The sequence below is a fragment of the Trachurus trachurus genome (genome assembly GCF_905171665.1).
Source record: "Trachurus trachurus genome assembly, chromosome: 7".
In the NCBI taxonomy this organism is placed as follows: domain Eukaryota; kingdom Metazoa; phylum Chordata; class Actinopteri; order Carangiformes; family Carangidae; genus Trachurus; species Trachurus trachurus.
In genome coordinates this window covers 28,515,764-28,529,591 of record NC_139901.1, presented here as the reverse complement: position 1 = coordinate 28,529,591, position 13,828 = coordinate 28,515,764, and the positions used below count along the sequence as shown (strand labels likewise).

General features: G+C 39.6%; 1 protein-coding gene across 1 annotated transcript in view; it reads right to left on the bottom strand.

Moving 5' to 3' along the window:
* Positions 1 to 3,236: 3,236 nt before the first annotated feature.
* The window catches only part of dgkaa (diacylglycerol kinase, alpha a), a 31,181-nt gene continuing 20,589 nt past the window's right edge, over positions 3,237 to 13,828 (bottom strand). Inside the window, exons 12-24 of the mRNA XM_083975522.1 lie at positions 12,903 to 13,001; positions 12,575 to 12,661; positions 12,364 to 12,437; positions 12,212 to 12,286; positions 12,029 to 12,114; positions 11,408 to 11,497; positions 11,102 to 11,262; positions 10,919 to 10,983; positions 9,119 to 9,209; positions 8,757 to 8,943; positions 4,716 to 4,833; positions 3,754 to 3,814; positions 3,237 to 3,513 (exon numbers count right to left, since the gene is read on the bottom strand). Coding sequence (XP_083831648.1) covers positions 3,439 to 3,513; positions 3,754 to 3,814; positions 4,716 to 4,833; positions 8,757 to 8,943; positions 9,119 to 9,209; positions 10,919 to 10,983; positions 11,102 to 11,262; positions 11,408 to 11,497; positions 12,029 to 12,114; positions 12,212 to 12,286; positions 12,364 to 12,437; positions 12,575 to 12,661; positions 12,903 to 13,001 — 1,269 coding nt within the window. The 3' untranslated portion in view covers positions 3,237 to 3,438. The remainder of the gene's footprint in view (positions 3,514 to 3,753; positions 3,815 to 4,715; positions 4,834 to 8,756; positions 8,944 to 9,118; positions 9,210 to 10,918; positions 10,984 to 11,101; positions 11,263 to 11,407; positions 11,498 to 12,028; positions 12,115 to 12,211; positions 12,287 to 12,363; positions 12,438 to 12,574; positions 12,662 to 12,902; positions 13,002 to 13,828) is intronic.

The window sequence follows — 13,828 nt, the reverse complement described above, 5'->3', positions numbered from 1 at the left end:
TAGTTTTGACTAGAAATGAGTCATTTTGACAAGAAAAGGGACAAATATTCTTGGAAAGATTTTGAGTTTTTGCAGTGAGTGCAGTAGTTTTTTGTTTTATTTTATTTATTTATAGAAACAGTAGGCTAGATTGCATGTGTGACACCTTTGCGGTCTGAATGTCTATCTGTTTACTATGATTTGTTTATTTCTGTTTCGTTATCTTTTCTTGGATCTTGTCTAGTCCTCCTTTTAACCCGGCCTGGACATGTTTGTCCACCTCTCACACTTTCCCAACTGTTCCCTCCCTGTTTTGCATGAATTTCCCTCAAAAACGACTCTGTCTAGTAATGTTCTGTTATTATCTCATAGCGTGGTGAATGTGCAGGTCACAACTTGTCCACCAGAGCGTTGTGGAGTTGTTGGATTGTGTATTTGATGAGTTTGATGAGGGCAACCAAGAAATACCATTAGCCTCTGTAGCGTAGCTCTGAGCAGCTCACGGCTCTGCTCCGCCGTTCTAAAAATAGCTTGCACCGACAATTAAAGGTAAAGAACCTACTGCTGTGACTATAGGGATTATGGCAATGGGCCAATTTACCAAAATGTTGAACTATCCCTTTAAATATATGTAAATGAGGCCATATCTAATGATATATGCGCTAATTTCCAGAACAGAAATGGCCAGGAAGGGGTTAAAAATTTTGAAACCCATATCAAAAGTGATTTTCATGTTTAGTGAACACCCAGCCCTATATGTCATATCACAAATATTTTGGAAGTAACTGTCTAAATTTTGTCCAGGGGTCATGGAAGTGGTACAAATTGAATCATCCGAGGGCTACAGTAGCTACTGTATCTATGTTGAGTTGTAATTTCTTTTTGACACAGTGAGGTGCTGCTATGAGAAATAAATAAACTAAACTAAGAAATTCCCGGTTGATTCAAGAGGGGGAGTCCCCACTCCAACACGTCACACCTGGATGTTTCACTTTGACTCTGCAGGATCGTGTCTGAACTCTGAACTGATTCTTGTGCTCAACTTTAACCCGTATGATGATGATGCAATCAATTTTATTTATAGAGCAGCACACACCACAAAGTGCTTTAACCAGACATAAAGATAAATCAAAATCAACATTATGGCCAAGTTAAATAGAAGAACACACCAAATAGAAGTGTTTCAGTCTCAAACTGTATTAAAAGCCAAGGAATAAAAGTGAGTTTTAAGCTCAACTGGGGGCTTGTTTCACATGAAATGATGGAGAAAAGAGAAGACGACATAGGAGCCAACACTTATTTTGAGATTATTGAACTTTTACATGATAAAACATCACAAATAAAGTGTTATTTATTTACTTATTTATGTCCTGTCCTGGTGTAACCTCGGTGAACTGAGCCGTCCTCCTCCTGTGCCACACATGTGCGACATACCACTTAAAAAAAAAAATGTGACGACTTAACTTCATATGCAAAACACTTGTGTGGATTTTATCTGAGCAGCAGCAGCTGTCGTTGGCAACGTTTCCAAACATATGCGATCAAGAAGACAGTTGCCGTGATTTGTCCAACTGCATTTCATTGAAATAGTTAGGCTATATCCATGGTGATGGTGGTGGCAGACGAGACTGTAAACGTAGAAAAAAAAAGTTAAAAAGAATCGTTTATTCCTCAGAAAACATTTGGCAGGAGGAGGAGAAGATGATGTGAGACGGATCTAAGATTAGAAAAATAATAAATACAGATTTCCTCTTTAACAACAAAGAGAGAGAAAGTGGTAAAGTTTTTTTAAAAGTCTGGCATTAAAAGACAATTATAGTGAGTCAGGGCCTGATCATGTTGCAGCCACATGTTGCAGCCTCAGAATAAAACACAAAGTGAATGAATGACGCCCCCTGGTGGTGGAAGTGAACATTACATTACTGCAGAGAAATACTGTAAAATAAAATAAAACGTTACAACTTCTGAAGCCCAGAAGACGCTTTATTAAATCTTTACACAGTTTGTGTTGTTTCAGGCATATTATACATGAGCATCCTCCAGATATACTGAAATGATATGACAGATATAATATTTAAATAAGGACTAAATATGTTAAAACAGCTTTCTTTTTTTCTTTTTTTTTAAAATCCAAGTCATCATCATCATCATCATCATCATCATCATCACATATTTATAAGTTAGACGTTGTGAACAAACATATCTCAGCTTTTCTGCATTTAACAAGCACTTTCTGCCCTCACACACACACATTCACACACTCACACACTTACACACACACACACACCACACCCAGCGGATCAACATGCAGCCCTTTGGCAATGATTGTCCTGTTACTGTTCCCCAAAACACTTTCAAGTATCTTCTGAAATGTGTTAAAACAAAAAAAAAAAACGAAATAAAACAAAAAACAAAAAGTAAAATCACTGAAATGTAATAATCTCATCTCTTCCTTCGGTCTCGGTGCTAAATTGATAATAATATCTAATAATATTCATTAATAAAACATCTTTAATTACAGCCACAACAAAAAACAGCAACACCACGTGGTCTAAACGCCTGAAGTGGCCTGTACATCTTCTACCAAAAAACCATAAAGTACAGAGTGTAAAGGCACATTAAGCTTCTTTTTTTTTTTGTTTTTAAACATGATATTAACTCTACCTCATACCTGACTTTAAGTTCCTACAGAGCAGCAGCATTATTATTTCCACCGGCTGTGAAGCACTGAGATTAAAAACACTGAGTAAGATTTGGTTAAATTCTAGTTGGTTTTTTTTGCCACGATGCAACATGAACATATTTCACTGTACAAGTTGTTGTATTCATAACAGTGCCATGCGTTTGGTTATTATTATAGATGCAGAACCTTTGAGAAGCCGTTATTATTATAACTGTTAAAGAGATAGTTCAACATTTTGGCAAATTGGCCCATTGCCATAATCCCTATAGTCATAGCAGTAGGTTCGTTACCTTTAATTGTCGGTGCAAGCTATTTTTAGAACGGCGGAGCAGTTTGTTTTGCATGAATTTACCTCTAAAACAACTCTGTCTGGTGACGTTGTGTTATTATCTCATAGCGTGGTGAATGTGCAGGTCACAACTTGTCCACCAGAGCGTTTTGGAGTTGTTGGATTGTGTATTTGATGAGTTTCATGAGGGAAACCAGCTTGCGGCTCTGCTCCACCGTTCTAAAAATAGCTTGCACCGACAAATAAAGGTAACGAACCTACTGCTATGACTATAGGGATTATGGTAATGGGCCAATTTGCCAAAATGTTGAACTATCCCTTTAACAATGCAAATTATTATTCTACAACATTCAAACTCATTTTATGTAAAAAAACAAAAAAACAAAACAAAACAAAACAAAACAAAAAAAAGTGTCAGTTGTTTATTTACAGCGACGGAGTGAATGTAGATGTAGTCAGTTCTTGTTGTTGTTGTTGTTGTTGGTTTTCATTTGAAGAAACCAGAGGATTTGGCCTGAGGAGCCATCAACATACTGGCCTGGTTCTTGTGTGTGATGTGAATCTGTGGAGGAAACGGGGGGGGAAATATAAAAACGTCCAGTAAATCCTCATCACACTGTAATCAACTCAAACTGAACCACCGACAACGATGCACAGAGGAAAAACTAGCTTCAATATTTAATGTGCGGTCGGTCGGTCGGTCTGCAGGAAAAGCAGCAGCCGCAGTTTGTCTCTCTCTGTGTGTGTGTGTGTGTGTGTGTGTCTGTGTGTGTGTGTGTGTGTGTGTGTGTGTTGTATTTACCGTGCAGGGAGGCTGCATCCACGGCTCCCCGTCGATCTGCATCGGTAACGCTTTCTTCGTCCTGAGGGTGAAGTGGAGACAAGGAGAGAGAAAGGGATCAACATTAAAGGGATAGTAGCATTTTTTTTAAAGTGGGGTTGTATGATCTACAAATAGCCCCTAAATACTTTAATTGCAGTAGAAGACTCTCTGCACTCCTCCCGTTAGCAACGCCAGCCCATAATAGCCCTGCCCAGAGATTTACAACATACAGTGTTGTGAACGGACCCAAAGAAACGGCCTATTTTCACGGCCTAAAAGAGGTTTTACCTGAAAAAAAATACACAGTTCCATTGTTGGCTATAATATAATTTTTAAAGGGAATATCCGCACACTGATTTAAGCTCCCATTTATTGGATAGCCTAAGTCATTCTGCTTTTTCTATAATATAATTTTTTCCAGCCCTTCAAAGTGCAGGAAAAACACAGTTTTTATTTGGACCTAACCAACTCACGTATCCCTCCGCCCAGGGTTAGCGCCCGCCGATCAGCAGTTGGTTGGGTCCAAATAAAAACTGTGTTTTTCCTGCACTTTGAGGGGCTGGAAAAAATTATATTATAGCGAACAATGGAACCATGAATTTTTTTCCAGGTAAAACCTCTTTTAGGCCACAAAAATAGGCCGTTTCTTTGGGTCCATTCACAACAATGTATGTTGTAAATCTCTGGGCAGGGCTATGGGCTGGCGTTGCTAACGGGAGGAGTGCAGAGAGTCTTCGACTGCAATTAAAGTACTTAGGGGCTATTTGTAGATCATACAACCCCACTTAAAAAAAATGCTACTATCCCTTTAAAATACCAAAAGGAGCCTCAGCCACTTCAGCTGATTGTTATGTAAAGGACTCGACGTCAGCCGGTGATCAACAGTCAACGAGTCGTTGAGCCACCGATGGAGACGAGTCTGGACGTGTCCGTCCTCTCACCTGATGGTGATCTGCGAGGTCTTGGCGAGCCGCACGGCGCTCTTCAGCCCCGTGTAGATCTGACCCATCTCCATGGCGCCTTCCAGACCGACCACCTCCAGCCGACGGTCGCTGAGATCTGACGGAGAAACACACACAGACCGATGCAGTTAGACTTCAAAACACATTTAGAAACACTTCTGTTTTAGCACCACTATTTATCTATTTATTGTTCTTTCTCCTTATTCCTTTTCCATATTCATTTATACATAATGTTACCTTACGTTATGTGTATATTTATATATTGTACTGGTGCATATCAATAAATTATAATAATAATAATAATAATAATAATAATAATAATAATAATAATAATAATAATAATAATAATAATAATAATAATAATAATAATAAAGTTTATTTATATAGCACCTTACAACATCAGAAAGATGATCAAAGTGCTTTACAGAAAAAAGAGAACACAAATGATAAAATGCATATCATGGACCCCCCTCGAAAATGAGATGGCACATCTCAAGGGGCTATCCTGTAAAATAAAGTATAAAGTATAAAAGTATATCAAAAGGCAAAAGTTACTCAATATTAAAAGCCTGTCTAAATAAATTAGTTTTAAGATGTGATTTAAAAAGTGCAGAGTCATTAATAAAATGTAGTTCAGGGGGGAGGGAGTTCCACAATTTCGGGGCGCTATCGAAAAGGCATAGGTAATAACATGGAAAAGTCAATCTCCAGTCGTTCAAGTCCAAACCAAGAGTTGAGTGCATATAAATGGACTTATACTTTCCAGAAGGACAACAATTCCATATGAAAAATGCTTTTTTTTATTTGGTCTTTTGTAATATTCAAATTTTTTTTTGAGATGCTGAATTTTAGGTCTTTATTAAATGTGAAGCCATAATCATTATAATTAAAAGAAATGAATTAAATAAAGACATAAAATGTTTCATTCTGTGTGTGATAGATTAATATAAACTATTAGTTTCACCTTTTGAATTGAATCACTGACATAAATAAACTTTTCCATGATATTCTAATTTATTGAGTTGCACCTCTTGTTTTTCTATTTGTATTGTTGTGTTATTCACAGTCGTTTCCCAGCATGGTATCAATAATAGTTAATCTTCATTTCTGAAACTACAAGTGCAAACAAACCAAAGAGCAAATAGTTTTTTTTTTTTAATCTTTTCTATTAACAATGGATCACTTGATAGAGGTCGACCGATTAATGATTGTTGACTGACGTTTTATTAACTGTTTGTTTTGTTATCTGCAGAAATACGAGCTCTGATAGAAGTCGACGACTCTTCACCTTCCACCTGTCGGTCAGTCGGGCGACATCGTCTAATTGCACCAGGTCCAGACAGAAAGCAAACAGGGTGACACATTAATGGATCCTAATGATTTATATCTAAACCGCTCCACATTAACGCTGCTGCTCTCTAACTTTAAAGGGATAGTTAAACATTTTGGCAAATTGGCCCATTGCCATAATCCCTATAGTTTTAGCAGTAGGTTCGTTACCTTTAATTGTCGGTGCAAGCTATTTTTAGAACGGCGGAGCAGAGCCGTGAGCTGCTCAGAGCTACGCTACGGAGGCTAATGGGATTTCTTTCCTGCACATTCACCACGCTATAAGATAATAACAGAATGTTACCAGACAGAGTTGTTTTAGAGGTAAATTCAGAGACTGCTTGATGAAAAACTGCCCCTGAATGCAACACTCATCAGCGGTTTTGCATGAATTTACCTCTAAAACAACTCTGTGTGGTAACGTTGTGTTATTATCTCATAGCGTGGTGAATGTGCAGGTCACAACTTGTCCACCAGAGCGTTTTGGAGTTGTTGGATTGTGTATTTGATGAATTTGATGAGAGAAACCAAGAAATCCCATGAGCCTCCGTAGCGTAGCTCTGAGCAGCTCACGGCTCTGCTCTGCCGTTCTAAAAAATAGCTTGCACCGACAATTAAAGGTAACAAACCTAATGCTATGACTATAGGGATTATGGCAATGGGCCAATTTGCCAAAAATGTGGAACTGTCCCTTTAAATAACTAAATAAACTGCCTCCTGGAGACAAAAAGTGCGATTGTGATTAAAAACGTGTTGCATCACTCACTCCCCGATCAGACTGACGTGTGTGGGGTTTTTTCTCTCCTCATATCGGCTGATTAATCGGCTTTTTCCCGGCTTCAAACTATTATTATTATAGGCTATCGGCCTTTTAAAAATTGGGTCGACCTCTGTTTCTGCTCTCAGCGCTGATAACCCCACTGTCCACTTCCTGTCCTCAGACTCAGACACAGTGGAGCGTGCAGCAGCTGAAGAACCACCACATAGCTACTGTATCTCATCTCATAATAACGAGAAACCAAAACCACCAGGGCCTGAAAATATTAAGACTGTGATATTCATGAGATGTCAAACACGTGACCGCCAGCCAGCCAGATGTGTAAACAGGAAAATGTTTCACTGATAAGTAGCCTACAATATCATATAAACAGTTCAGTTTCATTTGAGTGATGAATTTGCATCTTGTGTTTTTGGGCCACGGGTCTGTTTTCAGATGACGGAGCAGAAAACAGATCATTGATTTAACGTTTTATTATCACCCTATAAAGTCGTTTAAACAGCTGCCAGGCAACACACACACACACACACACACACACACACACACACACACGCACACAGGACGACGGTGGCATTTATGATGAGCTCCTGTTTGTCCCGGTGTTACCTCCTCCTCCTCCTTCCACTCAGCTCTGCCTGGTTTGCGGGACAGGTAGCGTTCGGTGGGTTTTATCGGGGCTAAAAATAGCCGCCGGGAATGAGGCTGATGATGAGAGTGGAGCGAGCAGGATGTCGGAGCGAAGCAAAGCACCGAGCTGAGCGACGCTGACGAGGAGGAAGAAGAAGCAGACGTTTGGGCTCATCACGACCTGCAGCATCTTGAACACATCGACATCACACAGCGGCTGATTGATTGTGAACGCAGCTTCATGTTGGTTTGGTGTTAAATCTGCAGTTTTAATATGTTTTTATCCTCCTTATGTGAGTTCACCTTCTTTGACCTGTGCAGCACTTTGGTAAATTTTGTTTTGTTTAGTGATTTTTGGGGGCTTTTATGCCCTTAAAGGGATAGTTCAACATTTTGGCAAATTGGTCCATTGCCATAATCCCTATAGTTTTAGCAGTAGGTTCGTGACCTTTAATTGTCGGTGCAAGCTGTTTTTAGAACGGCGGAGCAGAGCTGCAAGCTGCTCAGAGCTATGATATGGAGGCTAATGGGAGTTCTTGGTTTCCCTCATCAAACTCATCAAATACGCAATCCAACAACTCCAAAACACTCTTGAGTTGTTTTAGAGGTAAATTCAGGCAACCGCTGATGCGCGTTGCCTTCAGGGACAGTTTTTCATCAAGCAGTCTCTGTATTTCCCTCTAAAACAACTCTGTCTGGTAACGTTCTGTTATTATCTCATAGCGTGGTGAATGTGCAGGTCACAACTTGTCCACCAGAGCGTTGTGGAGTTGTTGGATTGTGTATTTGATGAGTTTGATGAGGGAAACCAAGAAATCCCATAAGCCTCCGTAGCGTAGCTCTGAGCAGCTCGCGGCTCTGCTCCGCCGTTCTAGAAATAGCTTGCACCAACAATTAAAGGCAACAAACCTTCTTCTATCTATCTATCTATCTATCTATCTATCTATCTATCTATCTATCTATCTATCTATCTATCTATCTATCTGTCCAACAGTGAAGCCGACCTTCCTTTCAATGTTCAATAATATCAATTCATCATCTGTGTGTGAAGCTTTGTCATGAGTAGTTGTGCATTCAGGCCTAAAATGTACTTTATGAGGTCACAGTTAGTGACCTTGACCTTTGACCTCTGATTTCTCAGGTATTTCTGAGATGTTACATTTACAACGGGACAGAAAACGTGACGTCTCCGGCCTCGACTGACAGACGCTTCATCACCGTCTCCGTCTGAGCTCAGCATCCTGTGTGAACCTGTGACGTCAGACAGAGAGAGAGAGTAAAACTACCTTGTGAGGTCACTTTCAGGACTTCTGGGTCGACGATCACCTCCGGCTCGTCCTGACTCGTCTGTCCCTTCGAGTCGGCCTTCTTGGTCTCTCCCCAGAGGTTGGAGCCGCCGTGCATGCTGGGAATGTTCAGCACAGCGACCCCCTCTAGAGACAGGCTGCTGAGATCCAGCGGAGCGCCACAGCACTGCAGGAGGAGCAGCAGAGTGAGGCGTCAGTGTCAGTGCACGGCGTGTGTGTCTGTGTGTGTGTGTGTGTGTGTGTGTGTGTGTCTGTGTGTGTCTGTGTGTGGGAACATTTCTGTGAATGCACGGCTTTTGCTCGCATTCGCTTGCCGACGCTGGCACGGCCGGCGCTCTCACCTCGATCGTCAGGCTTTCGCTCAGTTTCTTGCAGGAAGCAGAGATGGTCTCTGAAGTGGCAAATTCAAAATACCACAGCTTGTTCTTCATCCTGCAGACACACACACACACACACAGAGAGAGAGAGAAGCGGAGGCCGTTCAGGGTTTACGTGAAATTTCACTTTCACACTACACTCTCTCTCTCTCTGTCTCTCTGTCTCTCTCTCCAGCGCGACAAGGAGGCGGAGTCTCGCCACCACAGACACCTGCTGCTGCCACCTGCATTCAGTTTTTTCAGCTTTGAAAAAAAGAAAACAGCAAATGTGCACAGGAACAAATACAAAATATGCAGCGTTTTCTGAAGACAGAAGATGAAATATTATCTCCTACTTCTGCCTCTGATGTTGTTTCATGTTTCATGTTGTTGTTGGGTTTTGCAGATGTATACAATACAATTACAGTGTTTCTCCGTTGGTTTGGCTCATTTCTCCAAACAGAAATTGGACATACCTCCAAACCAAACCACGTGGCAAATGTTCACAACAGAATTTAATTTCTCATTAATTTCATTACATTGCAAATGTCTCAGTACATCTTTGCAAAATGATTAAGTACAGGTAGCACAATGTCCAAGTGAATAGATCTTATTGATTGATTGGTCACACCATGTAATACTATATATTTATTTACAGCACTGTAGGCTACACATAATTTGCCTTGTTTTTGTGTTTATATTACAGTATATTATGCTGCATAATATTTCAGTATATTATGCTGTACTGTACATTTTCTTTTTACTCTGATGTATGGAAGTTACTTTATGTGTGTAAATACGTAAAAATGGCTGCCTTTCCTTGGCAGTGTGAGTGCAATGTGTGATGTCAAACCTTGGAGGCTACTCTGACTGTAAAATCCTGCTTTTTTATTTATTTATTTTAATTTTTTTCCAGTTTTATACATAATTGTATTCTGTTATCTAGACAAATAAAACTAGTACAGTAACTATGTTCAATGAAGGACTGGGCTCAGACTTGAGAGGAGGACATGAGGGATATTTCAATGCTCCTCTGTGACAAAACATCTAAACACTTTGACTTGCAGTGCTCACATGATGCCAAAGGGTATGGAGGTACATTTGTGTCTTTATTATTCAATCAAAAGAGAAGTTGAGATATTTTCAATCAAAACAAACTTCACTTCAATCAAAAAAACCTTTTCAATCAAAAAAAGAGAAAAGGATTTGAATGCAAAAAATTATTTGAGACCAACAAAACTGCATTCGAACCCTTTTTTTCTTTGAAGTGACTTATTATTTGATTGAATAATAAAGACACAAATATCCTACCCATAATATACAAAAAAGATGACTTTCATTCCCCAAAAATATTTTTAATCAAATAATAACTCACCTCAATAAAAAAAAAACACCTTTTCAATCAAAGAGAAAAAGTGCTCAAATGCAATTTAGGTCTCAATTTTTTTTTTGCATTCAAACCCATTTTTTCTTTGATTGAAATGTTTTGCTTTTGATTGAAGTGAAGTTTGTTTTGATTGAAAATATCTTTTTTGTTTAAATCAACTTTTCTTGAACTTTATTGAATAATAAAGACACAAATGTACCTCCATAAAAGGGACGATGCATTTTGGGGGGAGATATGAGCTTTTGCAAGTGAGCTGTGGTGTTGTGCTGAACTGTTACACTGTTTTACCAAATGATCTTGGGCCAAACCATTGGAGACAAACTGTAAAACTGTGCACCACAATATACATGTACGGGATATGTTTTGTTGTCTGAATGTGTGATTTGTGTGCGGTATACCTGCTGTTGAATTTCTGAGGATGCTTCTCCCTCATTGTGTGAAACCGGTGAGCGATGGAGGCGTCCTGTCGACACGACACGACACACAGCAAAAGCAATTATCTCAAAACACAAAGCCGAGAGATAAACAAACACAACTGTATTCGTTATGGGAGAGAGAGAGAGAGAGAGAGAGAGACTCACAACTCCGATAGAGAAGTAGTTGTTGATGATTTCGTACGGCACCGGGTCGCCCTTCTCCTCGTTCTCGTCGGTGATGACCTGCACGCTCCAGCGGTCCATCAGCACCGGAGAACTCCCCTCGATGTCTTTGAGGATACGACTCAGATCCTCGCCATCGTATCCTGCAGAGAAACAAAAAGGGTCAACGACACGGAGCGTAAAAAGTGATGTGTACAACTTTTGTTTTGATGAGGCAAACACAGACACACATCAACAAAGGAAATGCAACAGACTGGTTCATGATTTTCATATCTAATATTTTCTCACCTCCGCCCCATCGCAGGCATCGTGCGAGGTCATTTCCTGTGCCCAGAGGAAGCACAGCAACAGGTGGCCGTTCTAGCAGATTGGCTCTGTCTGATTGCAAAGAAACAAAATGAAAACGAAATGAGAAGTGCATAACAATGATTTTCTAATAGATGCTCGTTATATATTCTACATATACATGTATACATACAAACACTGCAAAAACTCAAAATCTTTCCAATAATATTTGTCCTTTTTCTTGTCAAAATGTCTCATTTCTAGTCAAAACTCATCTCTCTCCACCTAAAATAAGATTCATCACCTAAAAATTTACTTGTTTTTAGATAATTTTCACTTGTTTCAAACAAATATTCACTTGAAATAAGTAGAAAAATCTGCCAGTGAAAGCAGTGCTTGTAATAAGGAAGAAGAACTTGCTCCACTATCAGATTTTTCTACTTATTCCAAGTGAAAATATGCTTGAAAGAAGTAAAAACTGCCCAGAAACAAGCTACTTTTTATATGATGTTTCTTATTTTCAGTATAATGAGATTTGTTGTGACTAGAAATTACATTTTGACTAGAAATAAGACAAATATTCTTGGTAAGATATTTGAGTTTTTGCAGTGAACACATCTATACCTATGGCGTCCAGGATCCAGCCGACCGTGCCGTCGCCTCCGCACACCAGGATCCTGTAGTTCTGCAGATTCCTGAAGAAACTCAGGCTGAAAGAAGAAGAAGTGACGATGAGGTTTGAAACAGGAGAGTGAACGAGAGTGGACGGGAAATAAACAAACACATCATCATCGTCTGGTTCCTCACCCCGGTCCTGGTCCGCCGCTGGAAAGGTTGTAAACCTGCCGTGGGTTCAGTAAATACTGGAATTTACGCAGGACTCTGAAATACAACAAAACCAGGATAAACACTGTGCATTTATTGCATCACACACATTAATGTTTGTTTTTTGCACTCACCTTTCTCCCTGTTTGCCTCCACTTTTAGGATTTACAAACACTAGAAGAGGATGAGTGTTCGGCACAGCGCTGATCTGGAGAATCGAAAACGACGATGATGGTTATATAACAGATGTTTAGATCGTTAGTTGCATATTTTTCAGGAGGGAATTTATCTATTTCATCCCTCTAAGATGTCGATATAATGTATATGTTCAGTATTGATAAAAACCTGCAGCACTTGTCCATCGGGAGTAGTATTGAGCTCGTTGTCGTCACTGGAGCCTGAGCAGCCGTTCTTCACGTTGTTTGGTCTTTCCTTTAGGGACAAGGAGGGAACAAACAACAGGAAATGTAACGTGTTTTCTCTTGCCTTAGGAGGAAACACACAGAGGAGAAAAAAAAAAAACCTCACACACTCACACTGTACCTGCCAAAATGCCACACAGGTGAGGAGGGTTTACCGACAACAAGAAAACAGCCCAGGGCTGATGTAATGCCGTGCGTAGGTGTGACAGGCTCTGTTTGTACTGTACATGCGCCCGAGGACGAGTCCGTACCTTTATAACAGGATATATGGCCCATGGAGGCAGGATATGGTCTCTGAGCGGCCCACAGGTGCACTCTGTCGGCTCCTGCTCCGCACATTCATCGTGACGCTGTAAAACACAGTCACGTTACATAAACAGGCAGCGATGATGATGGACAGACTCTAAATTTATCCCGTGTACACGACTCTCACACATCTCTGTTGCTCTGAATATTTCCAGTGGAGAAAAAAAAAAACACAAGAAAAAGAAAGCGAGGATTGAAGGACATTGATTCAGTTTTTGGCAGAGGATCCAAGCAGAAATACAAAACGTTTTGAAAAATTAAATTACCACCGAACCAATCACATTATACACTGGGATTCACTCCAGGGGAAGATATAAGGAAGAGGAAAGTCCAGCTATTACAGACTCTCCTACTTAATAAAAACCCTGTCCTGGCTCAAATCTGGAAAAAATGGAAAATAGAGCTGCAACAGTTAATCAATTAATCGAATAATAATCGATTATTAAATTAATCGTCAAACATTTTGATAATCGAATAATCGGTTTGGGTAGTTTTTTTCAGAAAAAAGTCAAAATTCTCTGATTTCAGCTTCTTAAATGTGAATATTTCTGGTTTCTTCGTTCCTTTACACTGCAAGAACTCAAAATCTTTCCAAGAATATTTGTCTATTTCTTTGTCAAAATGTCTCATTTCTAGTCAAAACTAATCTCTCTCCACTTAAAATAAGACTCATCACCTAAAGATTTGATGATTTTCACTTGAAATAAGTAGAAAAATCTGCCAGTGAAAGCAGGGTTTTTGTGCTTGTAATACTGTAATATCATTTCAAGTGAAAATATGCTTGAAAGAAGTAAAAGAAAGTGTCTAAAAACAAGCTACTTTTTATGTGATGAGTCTTATTTTAAGTAGAATTAGATTTGTTTTGACTAGA